The 14,155-nt window shown below is 35.3% G+C and overlaps 1 protein-coding gene across 3 annotated transcripts; it reads left to right on the forward strand.

The window, feature by feature from the left end:
• The first annotated feature begins 1,664 nt into the window (after positions 1 to 1,664).
• On the forward strand, positions 1,665 to 13,309 carry LOC129001071 (zinc finger protein OZF-like). Of its 3 annotated transcripts, XM_054428236.1 has the most exons (3): positions 1,668 to 1,779; positions 7,163 to 7,554; positions 7,639 to 13,309. In XM_054428236.1, the coding sequence occupies exons 1-3, from the start codon at positions 1,760 to 1,762 to the stop codon at positions 8,463 to 8,465; spliced, it is 1,239 nt and encodes a 412-aa protein (XP_054284211.1). In that variant the 5' UTR covers positions 1,668 to 1,759; the 3' UTR covers positions 8,466 to 13,309. The 3 variants fall into 3 exon arrangements, with proteins under 3 accessions (XP_054284210.1, XP_054284211.1, XP_054284209.1); XM_054428235.1 differs by having other exon boundaries at positions 1,665 to 1,779; positions 7,145 to 13,309; XM_054428234.1 differs by having other exon boundaries at positions 7,163 to 13,309.
• Positions 13,310 to 14,155: the final 846 nt, after the last annotated feature.

Consider the following 14,155-nt stretch of genomic DNA (forward strand, 5'->3'; position numbering starts at 1 on the left):
GTTGGCCAACTGTGTGGCTCCACAATTTACCAACGTTGGCCCAACCATCTGTGCTACATGGGATTTGGGTTAAAATACGCACCTAGGTGGCGTCCCCATCTCAATGATTGATAATTGACATCGACTCTAAACCAAACATTGATTTCTTTTTGAAAGTACAGAGGTGGGTCAACCCCTAGGAGGATTCAACCCGCACTTAAATCTTCTTACCTTTTACCTTTTGTGGCAGGTTGGGTTGTCGTGGTGGCTTATTATTGCTGTGAAACCTTGATGCATGTCCTCAATGGCCCCAAAAATCTGAAGACAAAGTTAAAATCCACAAAATCATTCACTAGTGCTAGTAATAACAGTAAGAAACAGGGAATCTCAATTATTATGAATATAATAAGAGTTTTTATGGGATATTTATTGACTTCAAGAAAGCTTACGACAGCATTGATCGAAGGACCTTATATAGGAAAATGGAAAAACATGGCATACCTAAAAAGTTAATAAATTTGACAAGATTATGTGTTGACGAATCAAAAGCGAAAGTAAAGGTAGATGGAGAAATGTCTGAGAGCTTTAGTATAAATACAGGAGTGAGACAAGGGGACGGGATTTCCCCCACTCTTTTCAACATAGCGATTGAAGAAGCTCTACAAAAAGTAAAAAATCTAAAGAGGGGCCTAAAATTGGGTGTAGACTTAAATGTCATGGCCTTTGCAGATGATGTGGTGATATTGGCTGAAAAGTCGGAGGATTTGTGTTTTCTAGCCGACAAGTTTATTCAAGAATGTAAAAAAGTGGGTTTGGAACTAAATGAGGAAAAAACCAAAATAATAAAGTTTGAACGACATCCTATCAATAGAGGCACCAATTTCAATATAGCCAACTATTTAATTGAACCAGTAGAAAGCTTTAAATACTTAGGAGTTACTGTAAATAGCTTTAATATAGAAGATACAGAAATATTAAGTAAATTAGCAAATGCCAATAAATGTTTAGGTGCATGTATGAAGCTCCTGTCATCAAAACTCCTATCATCTGATACAAAAATAAGAATATATAAAACCATTATTCAACCAGTATTATTGTATGGAAGCGAGACCTGGGTCCTATCCAAGAGAAATGAAGGACGCTTGGTTGTTTTTGAAAACAAGGTCCTAAGAAAAATATTCGGCCCAGTAAACGAAGAAGGAGAATGGCGGATTAGAAAAAACAGAGAGCTACGAGCGTTATACCAGGACCCTGATATAATAGCTTTGATAAAGGCAAAAAGATTAGGTTGGCTAGGTCATGTATTGCGAAGGGAAGAAGGAACAAGACTGAAGGAAGTATGTTCTGCTGTACCAACTGGAAAGCGTCCACTGGGTAGACCAAAAATGAGATGGTATGACCAAGTTAAGAGAGATGTGAGTCAGTGTGGAGGGACAGTGGAGATGGCAGCGGACAGAGAAGCGTGGAAGAGGCTGATCTACGAGGCGAAGAATCGACTGCGATTTGTAGCGCCCCAGCAGTAAGTAAGTAAGTGCTAGTAATACGTGTTGGTTAGTCTATGGTAATACTCTATACTGAAAGCAGTTTTATGCATATAATCCTTCCTTCCCCTATGGTTCAGATACCTCTATGTAAATCACCTAACCCATAATCACAAAATGGCGGAATGAAATTGATCGCGTCCTGTTAAAAGAGTTTATTTCAGATAGGGACTACTATTAAGTTTTTATATTTTAGTGAATGAATATAATTCGAAGAATTAAAGTGTTTCGACAAAAAAATGCACGATTTCCAATACTTGTAAGTAACACCCCTAACCATGATTAGCTCACTTGTTTTTAGAGTTCCTCAAAGTAAAAATAGTCTGCGCCATCAGTGGTAAACCCTTTTGAATCATAACATTTTATGAAATTAAAACAGCTCTTTATAATTTAAACGCCTGGATAGTTGTGCTATGTATTTAATGTATAGCCAAACTAAATAGTGCTAACAATAAGTTATTTTACATTTAAAACCCTTAATAAAAACAACAATGTATTCATGCCTGAATTTTGTCCTTTGTTGAATAATTGATTTGATCAATAACCCTCTAGGCACTGTAAATGAGTATTAATACGTTATTATTCTCTACAGTATTGTAGCTTTTAATTCGGAAAGTAAATAAAAGAAACGTCTTATAACACTTGAAACATATATGCTTATACTGATACTCACAAGTACTAAGTTACTTTTAATACTTTAAATAAATCCTTAGAGTAAACTTACTAAGCCTAACTTAATTTTAATGTTCAGTTCCTTGTTCTACCCTTCTTTAGTAAACTTAACCTATTCTTTTAAGGTAGTATGCAAAATTCTTAGGGAAACCATATTAAGTTAATCACTAATTTTCAGAGTTTTTGTGAATTTCAATGTGAAACTTAACTTAGGAGTTTGCCCCAAAAGTGTTCTAAGTTACAAGGTGATTACCGAGAAACACTGCATTAAGAGTTTCGAAGTTAAGTTCAGGTTAGATTAGGAAGGTAAAGTTTAGGTCATATGACAAAATATTTTTTAGTAGAATAACTAGGCCTAGGCCTACTGCAAATTTGTAGCTGTTCGAGAAGTTTGGTTGGTTAACTTAGGTTAGATGACACTGTTCTAACCTAACCTAACCAACCAAACTAGGGATATTTTATTGGTTGCTGTGGTACAATGTGTTTGTAAAGGAAAATTGTTATTTAGTCTCTTGTGATGCCATTTTTATTGAAATGGAGCATTATTCTCGGTCTCGGTGATTTCTTTGTTCTTACCAAACTTTTCAACAGTAAGACATAAGTTACTTACCTAACATGTTTGTATAGGCTACTGTTAACTAATAATTTCTACTAAGAATAAATATTATGTACAATATTATGTAAGTCTTCGGAATCCTTATTGTTTATGACACTACGGCCGGTTCGGAGATTACTCCATCGTCGGGTGTAGTCATACACTAAACTTAAATACTGCTATATTTAAATTTTTCACGGGATTTCTTCATTTTCATTGCGTCAGTTAATAAATAGTGCATATACAACTCGAAACACAACACAAAAACATTTAAGCATGTGCACGGCTATAAAACTGGTGTAATAGTTTTTTAGTATAAATATTACATATATATTTAGTTTTATAATTATAATTATTATTTATTTTATATTTATGCGAAGACAGTAAGTATAAATAAATATTATGTATTTATTTATGTACACGCAATCTGCCACACTGAAAAATCATTCTACTAATAATTAAACTAGAGAATTTCACCCCTCCCCCACATAGACCTATGTCTAATGGGTTATTAATTATTTGTTGTACATTTTACTTAATAATTGATTATCAATCGTTGCACAATCTAGTTAGCTTATTAACTTATCCATTAATATGGTACAAAACAATAAGAATCAATACTACTGGAAAAAGAATACATGAAGGTCCACCTCATTTACTTTTTGCCATGGGGTAGCGGATTATCATCCCCCTGGGTAAACGTGACGTCACAAACCAAACCAGGGGGTAAAATTCCGGCCGCGAACTTTTGAGTTTCGCGATATAAGTTCGATGGATCAAACGCAGAATTAAACGTATCTTTTCACGGTTGTGAATTTAATCAGTGTGAACACATCAAACTATAAAAACCTAGAGTGTACGGGCCAGAATTTTACCCCCAGACTTTTACCCCATCATGAGGTCAGCTCAAAATGTACGGCCCGGATTTTTACCCCCGGAATTTTACCCCTGGAATTTTACTCCCCGGATTTTTACCCCCAGAATTCTACCCCATGGCCAGATATATAAAATTAGTGAGAAGGCTTAATTATCTTAATTCAGTTTTAATTTAATAGTAAACATTTTATTATTTAGTAGGTAGTCTATCTTAATTTATTTATAACATCAACTAATCAACAGTTTTTTAATTTTAATTTTGAGATTCGAGTATCAGGATTCGATCTTTTCGAAGCTAACTGTTGGTTAATTTGACGTATAAACAAACATCAGAATGGTAATTGATTCGAAGATTTCTTTAACGATTTACAAAACAACCGTGTGGTAAATAATGTTTTTTGTTTGTATTGTAACAATAACAAAATACCCCTGCCGCAGCAAACCTGCCGACTAAGCAAATAAATAAATTTACCAAGTTCGATCAAAATATATCCATAAACAAGCAAACTACAACATTTTACAACATTCTCCAAAAGAATAACATGGGAATTTTAAAATTACCTACAATTTTTTGAATTTTCTCCGTAACCAATTATTGTACAAAAAAACTTTGATATACTAAATTATTTGTTTTTCTAAACTCTTCAAAAAAGTCTGAGGAGAAATTGGGAAATGTTGTGTTTAGAGGGTCAAAAATTAGAAAAACCAAGTTTTACCCCGTAAAACCCCGTTCCCATGGTCCGATCATGCTGGTTCGCAAACTCATTTAAGTTTGTCCCGCTTTACACCTTCAAACCAAATTTCATCAAAATCGGACAAAAATTACCCAAGTTATTGTGTTCACGGACACACACACATATATCTTACTAATATTATAAATGTGAAAGTTTGTGTGTTTGAAGTTCAATCACACATTAACTACTGGACGGATTGGGCTGAAATTTGGCATGATGATAGCTCACAATCCCGATTACATATAGGCATATTCTTATTTCAAAAATCCTTTTGGGCTCTACCCCAGTGGCTCTGTAGTTCCCCATGTTAACCTAATGAGTATTCTTCATATTTAAAGGGAATTAAAGAAATTAGTCAGCTGTTTCAACTAAAAAGGTTGGTTCTGATACGCAAAAGCATTAAACATTTATAAGATTTACCAACAGAGTGCAGCACTATATTATTTTTGCATTTATGAAAACAGCTAATTTGAAATAAGCAGCAACAAATACTGATACGCAATGTGAACTGTCAAAGTAGGATTGTTTACAGTTATGTTTATGTTTTTAATTTCATGAATAATTTGTGATATTTTGTGAATTTTTAATTAATTTATTTTTCTCTATTGTTTAGGTGAAGTGGTAGAACATTATGGCTATGGTAGATGTGTAATACTATAGTATACCGTAAATTTAAAGAAGAAAATTTTACCAAACTGTGCCTTCCCCAATTGCAAACGCAAAGCTTGTGTATAACTGCAATAAGCATTTTATACTTATATGCCAACCCAAAAAACTCAAAAATTTTAAAAGATAAGCCCCATTGAGTGACCCTCATTTTGAAGGTCCTGGTAAAAGAAAACTAACAACGCAAACCAGAGGTTTCTATGTCAATCCAGTAAAAAATGGAAGCTGATTGAAATCTTTAGAAATCAGAAATAACTTTCAATTTTATATTCAATTGGCTGCCATATTTTACTGTGTTAAGATAGAGATCTCTAGTTTGCGTTGATAGTTTTCTTTTATTATGACCTTCAAAATGAGGGGTCACTCGATGGGGCTTATCGTTTAAAATTTTTGAGTTTCCCCCAAAATCCCCCATTTTGAGTTTGAGAACCAAGTGGCTATTATTAGGCTTAAAAAGTACTTCATAACATGCCAAAAAGGTGTGTAGGGTTTAGTTTTCCTAGTGAGAGCCATTACAAAATTTACACAGTGTCTCCAGACTTGGAAAGCTGTAAGTTAAATTTAACTTCTGAGAATTTCAATTGGCTGCCATTTTTTACTGGATTGAGATGGAGACCTCTAGTTTGCGTTGTTGGGTTTCTTTTACCAGGACCTTCAAAATAAGGGGTCACTCAATGGGTCTTTGTGTTTAAAATTTTTAAGAGTTTCCCACAAAATCCCCTATTTTGAAGATGTACACCAAGTGGTGGTTATGCCCAAAAAGTATTTCATAACATGCCATTTTGGTGTGCCGAGTTTATTTTTTCTAGTATGGGCCGTTAAAAAAATAACAGGGGGTCTCCACACTTTTTACTAACCCTGTATATACATATATAAAAATTTGAACGAATGGTGTTTTTAGCCTCTGGGGACATCAAAATGAAGTAAATCAGTCCCGGGCCTAGGTCTTACCATGCTACCTATGGTAATAGCTACTTCCCTATAGGGAAATTCGCTAAAAAGCCTTATTGTTTCCTTACGAAGAAATGTTCACCCAATTATCATTTAAATAAGCTACTCAGTTTATTTTACATACTTATTAACCAACAGTTGGCCCCAAACGCAAATCCCGAACATCAAAATTAAACAGCGAATTCTGTTTACTTAGAAGAGATTACAAAAAAAGGCTGCTTAACAATAAAATGTTTACAATTAAATAAAAAACAGAAATAGGAAAATCAATCATTTTTTATAATTTCTATATCCGGCCAGGGGGTAAAAATCCGGCCAGTACATTTTCAGTTGTCTAAACGCTAGTTATATGGACAGGGGGTGAAATTCCGGTTTTTATTGCTAATCTAATTAATCACGCTCTGTCTATTTTCATTAGACTTCCAAATCCGCGGGGGTAAAATTACGCCCGCGAACAAACTTTTGAGCACTCAGGTTGTCATAGTGACGTCAGCTTTGCCCAGGGGGTAAAATTCCAGGGGGATAAAATTCCGGCGACCCTTTGCCACACTGCAAAGTTGCTTTCCACAAGTTTTGCAATAGACTACAACAAAGTTTTGCTGTCGACGAAGCTACCTCCCCCCTCAGTCTACACATACTACTTTACGGTACAAAAAAATAATTGACTGTGCTTAGGCTCAGTGATAACTAGATTATGAAAAAGGTTTAGTTATTATTAGGCGTTACCAAAGACAAATAGAATAAATATAGACTGTCAAAGGAAGGTTCCACCGCCCACTGCTAGGAGTGCCGTGTAGTTACGGCGCACACCGCTGCAGGCGAGGAGCGCAGGAGCCGTATGCTACCAGCAGACGCTACAGCGGTCTGCGCCGTAGCTACACGGCACTCCTAGCGGTGTGCGCCGGAACATATGCTAACCGCAGCACTGCTGCCGGTCTATATTTATTCTATTTGTCTATGGTGTTACCGTTTAATGTAAGGTATAGTTTTATATTCCAGAAGTTTAAAAGGGATTTTAAGTGTAAATTGCCAAAAAACTGTTGATTTATTATATATCACTTAGGTAACTTACTGAACTGTTGTGTTTATGAGTTTAGTAGACTTCAAGTGTTATATTTCTCTATGTCCAGGTGTCGATTCTGTTGAAGGGTGCGAGCAGTGACGGGGCCGGAGTCTATGCAACAGCTGCAACCACAGTTTGAGGAGGCTACGCCATTCCGTTGTGAAACCTGTGGGAAATATTTCTCACGCAAGGACCACTACAAAAATCATGTGATGTGGCACACCGGTGAAACACCCCATCGCTGCGACTTCTGCCCAAAGACGTTCACTCGGCGTGAACACTTAGTGAATCACACGAGGCAGCACACGGGCGAGTCACCGCACCAGTGTAACTTCTGCTCCAAGAGTTTCACCCGCAAAGATCATATGGTCTATCACGAGCGACAGCACACTGGTGAGACTCCGTTCCCTTGCCAGTTCTGTCCGAAGGCCTTCACTCGCAAGGATCACCTGGTGAACCACGTTCGCCGTCACACTGGTGAGTCACCGCATAAGTGTAGTTTCTGTAACAAAAGTTTTACGAGGAAAGAACACTTGACTAATCATATCCGTCAACACACAGGCGAGTCGCCGCATCGATGCCACTTCTGCACTAAGAGTTTCACGAGGAAAGAACATCTGACGAACCACATCCGTATACACACTGGAGAGTCCCCGCATAACTGCGAGTTCTGTAACCGGACGTTCACGAGGAAAGAGCATCTCAAGAGACACGTTAGACAGCATGCGAGCGGCGAAGAGTTCAACTGTATTATCTGCAGTGCTCCCTTTGCAACCAAGGAAAATCTTGTGGAACATATGTTGACACATCCGAGAGATCGACCGTACATCTGTGGTGAGTGCGGCAAGTCATTCCCTCTGAAGGGTAATCTACTTTTCCATCAGCGATCCCACCAGAAAGGCCTCCCTCACGAGCGCCCCTTCCAATGTGACCTGTGTCCGAAGGACTTTATGTGTAAGGGCCATCTGGTCTCTCACCGCAGAAGCCACACGAACGCCAAGCAGTACAGTGCTCAACAGTTTGATAAAGCCTTTGACAATAAGAACAGCAGTTTTATGTTGAAGCAGATCATAAAAGGAGAGACCTCGGATATGACTGCACATGTCATCCAAACACCCAACTCTCAGGAGCAATATGACGAAAAAGTAAACCCGTTCATGTTGAAAGAGATTATGAAGAGTGAACTGACTGAGATGAACCACGTCTCCTTACCTCATCAGCAGCAGCAGCAGCAGCAGCAGCAGCAGCAGCCTCCGAGGCAGTCTCACATGGTGAATGTAGCGACCCAGGCCAGCTTGCCAATGCTACCTCTCAACAATTCCATACTTCAGCAACCTGCGGAAGTCCACCTCCAACAACCCAATGCTCTGATGGCAGCTGTGACGTAAACACCGCAACATAGTAAGGTAAACATGTGTCTGTGTATCTATGTATAACTTAGTCGGTGTTTTGTCGCTATGTGTGGTAGCTACCGTGTCTAGACTAGAGTAATTTAATGTATTGCATAATATATAGCGACATATATCCAACGCACTCTGCAAGGACCACTGTTATGTAGGTTTACTTATGATGACCATACATTAGGTCTGTCCAACACTTCACTGTACAGGTGCAGAGAAGAATGCCTTTATTAGTGTTTTTGAAGAGTATAGGAACATAAGAATACAGCTTATGTTAATCGAATTAACGTACTATGAGTAGGCTACATTTGTTTTCTGATTTTTCTCATTACGGTAATACAGATGATTTAAATATGCTTATTAAGTAAAATAACTTCTTGATCAGCATCAGCAGTGTTTTTAAATTACCTGAAAGTATAAAACTACGTCAAATAACACTTGTGATAATACATATATTTACACTTATATATTACTGTTTACTCACAAGACGGTAAATATATAAAAAAGATGGTAAGTGGTGGTTGATTTCAATTGGACACTCCAATCATCATCAGACCCAATAGGCGAGTGTTACTTGACGAATTTTTGTATTTCAGGTATTAAGTAAAAGACATGAGTATGATTTAGTACAAATATATTTTGGTTTAATTTTTGCGTTTTTCTATGCCATTGGCATTAAAAAATATAGTTGTTAGGCTACAGTGGTAACCGTGGTCTTGCTTGTTACTATCTAGTGCTCACCTTTGATTAGCTGGCATATTTAATTGATAAGTATCAAAGTATTATAACAGCTGGCTAGTTTGGTGTGGATGTAAGTTATGTATTTTGTCTTGTCATAGAAGAATAAAAGTTATTTGACCAAGTATTACTTTTATAGGCCTACAAAGTTCTAATTTTTAACTGCTCACATAAATTTTAGTTTATCTTTTAATAATAGTTAGTGAATTGTTTTCAATCAGATTATTAATGAAGATTTAACATGTGAATGAAGTGTTTTTATGTTTCGGTTTAAACCCATTTTTTTATATTTTATATCCGTTGAATCTTTAAAGTTTAGTAGTTTCATTTTGTTTGTACCCATTATAAATTATATGATGTAAACTATTACAAAATAGCATAGCTCAGCATACATGAACATGAGTTTGCATATAAGAAAAAACAGCGTAACCTAGATATATTATGTAAATACAAATACAAGATTTTAAAGATAACATTTATATTTTAGGAAATTATTAATTACTTACAAGTTTAATTTATCACATCCGTTGAAAAAATTGATTTTAAAATAAAATATAATAACCTGGAAACAGTGTCCCTCCACATGAGCAAAAACAAAATCCCGCTTACATGGCCAAGAAAATCCCGCTTTATTCCACTGTAATGAAGACTCCAGTTCTATCCGTTCCCGCATGAATTTTTGTTCCAACTAGAGTGATCTTTATCATGAGTCTGTCTTCGAAGCTCTTTAAACCTTGATACAAAGCTGTGCTATAATAATTTAATCAATTGGGGTTAGTTTTAATCTGGAAAACGGTATAAAAAAAAGATCAGAGCTGAAAATCCTGTTTTATCCTGCATCCCGTTATATACATCATACCTTTTTAATCCCAAGCATTATGTAAAAATCCTGTTTTTGGGATGACAATCCCATAAGTGGAAACCCTCCCTAAAAACTTCTGTCCTATCTGTCAATTGAGGGTTTATTGAAAAACATAAGAAGGTGGAAGAACATTTTATGGTGCATAGCCTATTTTGTATGTGTAGTTCTCCATACTTTTCCAATTCTAAATTACATGGAAAAAATGTGGTTCGGATTCCACTATAAACTATAGGTCCCTTAGTTGCCATTTACTGTATGGGCTATTAATTAACAGTCCTGTCTAAGGAACATGTCGGCCTTAGTAACAAGACTACAAGATCCTCATCCTACACTCATCTCCATTCATACTTGGCTTAAAATACCTATCTTTGTATGGTCAGCATTTCAATTAAAACATTAAAAGAAAGAAAAGAATCCTAATTATAAAGTCAAAAGTGGTTGTATAGTTTTAGTTTCAGAAAGATCTCCAATTATTAACATTGATAAGTAGTCTAATACTAGTGCAATGCACTTTCTAACATAAACAACTTCATTGTGCTAAGTTTAGCAGACATTTTGGAAATTTTCAATGCCTGAAGAAAACCGGTTTAGTTTTTTAGTCTTTTGACTGTGATAAAGTGATTTTGATCAATGATTTATGCTTGGATGAGCCCAAGCACTGTTTGCTCTGCAAGAGTTTCTGATTTAACAAGGAAACAAACTTTGAAATTAAGGTAATATTGTGATGTTTTATCGTGTCCTTTTTTATGTGTTTTGATTTGTTTTAGTTTTATAATTTCTTTTGGTTTGGTTTACAAATGATAGTACAAGTCAATGTTTTTTAATCATACAGGAATAGTAATTTGTCATTACATGCCATGGTACCCTATATTTTTTTATTTATGGTTTAGAATATAATATGTTCAATGTATATACAAATGATGTACAAATGTGTGTACCGTATGTAGAAATTTAATTGCGTATAGGTAGACAGTAGTGCTTAAATTAATTACTTGATCAACATAGCTTTATGTCACTTTTAATTGTAAACATAGATTGTTGTCAAGTCATAAAAAAAAGCTTTGTTAATATACTATTGAAACAATATACTCCATACTTGGACACCGGTTGGGTATCGTAATGAAATTGTATTCCAAAATTGTTCGTGACTATATTAGTTTTGTTTAAATTCTGTTGGTTTTTAAAAGCTTAAGAAATGTTTTAATTGGATGGACAATACAACATAGTATATCTAACATTGGGATACCCCATGCTTGAGAAAGTTGATTAATGTATATTTATCCATCTGTTTAAACTTTTTTTCTGGGGGTTGACTGGAAGACTCATTTTTAGTTAACTGATTATCACTGCTTCTAAATTAATCACAGCTCTATATAGTCCTAAAGTTGTTTATTTATACTTGTGTTCAAAACAACAGTCTATTCTACACAAATATGCTTCTAATTTAATTTGTATACTTATGGTATTGTTGTAATTCGAAAGAGATATTGTATTCGTTCATTTGATGTGTTCTGGTGATCTTAGTGATAGTTTCCCGCGATAGCCGTAACACTCGTTGCCATTTCTTGCTGTCTCTGTGAAACCGTGATCATCTCCCAAGTTCAAGGCAATACTCGTAACTTTATATTGCGGCCTCTGCGATACCGCGATCATCTCCCGTGATCGTGGCAACACTAGTGACCATATTTAATATGGTCACATGCGACTACCGTGTTTAAATATGAGTATAGTAGGACCTCATACCTCAAACCTTAATATCTGGAATTTTTCATAATCCTCTCAAAACCGCAGTAAATCAAAATGTTAAAAATACCACTCTAAGTCGAATATTTTAAATATTTAAACTTGATAAGTCAAATCTTGATGTTATACAAACGGAAAAAACCAATTCTATTTGACAATTATGGAGGATAAATTAATCACGTTGATCGTTTGTTTTGCATGTCTTTAAAGCTTTGAAAATATATTTGTTTTTCCTTTGGTTCTAACCAAAACAACAATTTTTGAACACAGCAAATTCAAGCACTTGCTGGGGGCCCATATGTTACTTATACTGAATAATTCAAGTATAAACTTTCTTTCTCTGATATTGTTTTAGTAATCTGCAGGTTTACAGTGTTGAAGATGTTTTGTAAAAATATTTTAGCTTTTTTTTTATTAAAACTCCATGTTCTAGTATATTACGTTACTAGTCCTGGAAAATAAGTGTTTACGAGACGAGTGTGGTTGTTCCCGTGCAAGACAAAGTCGAGTACGGGATTACCATACGATTCTGGTAAACACATTTTGGACGAGTGATGTACGATAGTTTACGCCATACTAATAAATCTGTACAAATCCGTAGCCTATATATTACCACCAAATAAAGGACTAACAATCACTAGTCTTAACCTCTAAGAGAGGTTATGTTTTTGTTTATATCCACTCATCTCCAAATACAGTATATCAGCTGGTTGGTGTCCGGTAAACTCCATTTGGTTAAGCTGGCGGCAAACAGCTGTTTCCAGAACTAAATCCTTGTGTGGAAAGTTCGTCAAAACAGTCTAGTGTGGCGTAAAAAGCTTTATTTACCAGCAGCCACTCTTAGATTTCTGGTGATATTTTATGCTTCAATACTTCAATCTGGTATTTTTACACCTTTGTAACAACTTTTAATCGATCACCTCTTATTGTTATAGTGTATGTAAAGTCAGCTGATGTGAGGTCATTTGTTCAATGTGCTTGGATAAAAATGTGCTCTCTGCTGGATATTTGTAACGTAAAACTCACTAGCCTTACCAAATGTAGTTAGTTATCACAAAGAATATAACTTATTAAATATCGAATGAAAGATGGTCTTGTACGCACCAATGCATCCTCACGTTATGCAGCTCTATGGACATTATGATCTCACATGTTGACATTATAGGTACTACCTCTTTGTTGTCTTTGTTTGTATATAATAATTCCTCATAAATCACATTAGTCATAATGAAATTTTGAATACTCAGGTTTTGGACTGAAGACAGTATACATTATTTATTAAAAGGTTTTTATTTTATATTTAGTTAGTATTTTTACTAGTTAGTTTATTTAGACAACTGATTTTCGTGCTATACTTATGTTCCGATCACTTTTTTTTTTTAGTTTTATCTACAACCGGTTTTGACCAGTATTTTTGTGATTAGTTTTAAGTGAATTTTTGTAAATATTGTACCTTTAGTTAATTTAAATTTGTCATCAATAAATTATAATGTGCTTAGTACGTCTGTTTTTTATTTCTCATTTGTATTTTTATTCATACATTTATTTGATAAGTATTTGTGATATATCAACCATGACAGTTTTGTACTCAGCCTAAAACAATACGTTCTTACAAAGTTTTTCTATAGTCCTATTACAATTCACCAACCCCTAGTAGTAGAAGTTTTATTGCGATTTAAGAGAGTTTACTGGTCGAAAAATTAAGTTGAAACACACCTTGTCCTAAATGTCAATTTTTTGACGATGCCAGATCACACTTCAATTTCTAACGTCAAAAAATTGACAAATGCCAGAAATAGGGTTAAAGAAAAATTATAATTATAAGTCAAATTGAAATTAATGGCCTATCTTGATAAATACAGAAATTACCTGACATCGGTTTAACCAGACTACACTTGGCGGTAATGACATCTCTTTAGCCGGACAATTTTTATCAGCACATCGGTTTAACCGGACTAGGAAGTGTGCGGTACTGAAACAACTGTTCTTGTGGGAAAGATTTGAGACCAGTGATCATGTGTCTAAATACAATGCTCTCCTAGATTTAAGTCAAATACTGTATACAGTACGCATTTAAACGTTTTAACGAGTTTTGGGGGCGTCGGTTTAACAGGAAATTACTCGTCATACGGACTGGCCTCGGTCCTAAGGAATCCAGATAAGAGGGAGTCTACTGTAGTAGTAGAAAGGTTATCTTCCATAAGACCTGTACTGCACGGTGAACATGGAATTGAGTATATGATTGGTTTGGTTTTGTTACCGTTTTATATGGTTGAAAAAGATCAAGTTGAAAACAAAACATTTATTTACAAAATATGAAATCGATACATGCAGT

The sequence above is a fragment of the Macrosteles quadrilineatus genome, unplaced genomic scaffold, assembly GCF_028750875.1.
Source record: "Macrosteles quadrilineatus isolate MER2022 unplaced genomic scaffold, UCM_ALF_1.0 Scaffold_8__2_contigs__length_117827958, whole genome shotgun sequence".
NCBI lineage: Eukaryota > Metazoa > Arthropoda > Insecta > Hemiptera > Cicadellidae > Macrosteles > Macrosteles quadrilineatus.

Coding starts and splice junctions, on each gene's coding strand:
- LOC129001071 (XM_054428234.1), top strand. CDS start 1,760: ATGCACGATTTCCAATACTT. Junction 1,780..7,162: donor ATGCACGATTTCCAATACTT/GTAAGTAACACC, acceptor ATTCTGTTGAAG/GGTGCGAGCAGTGACGGGGC.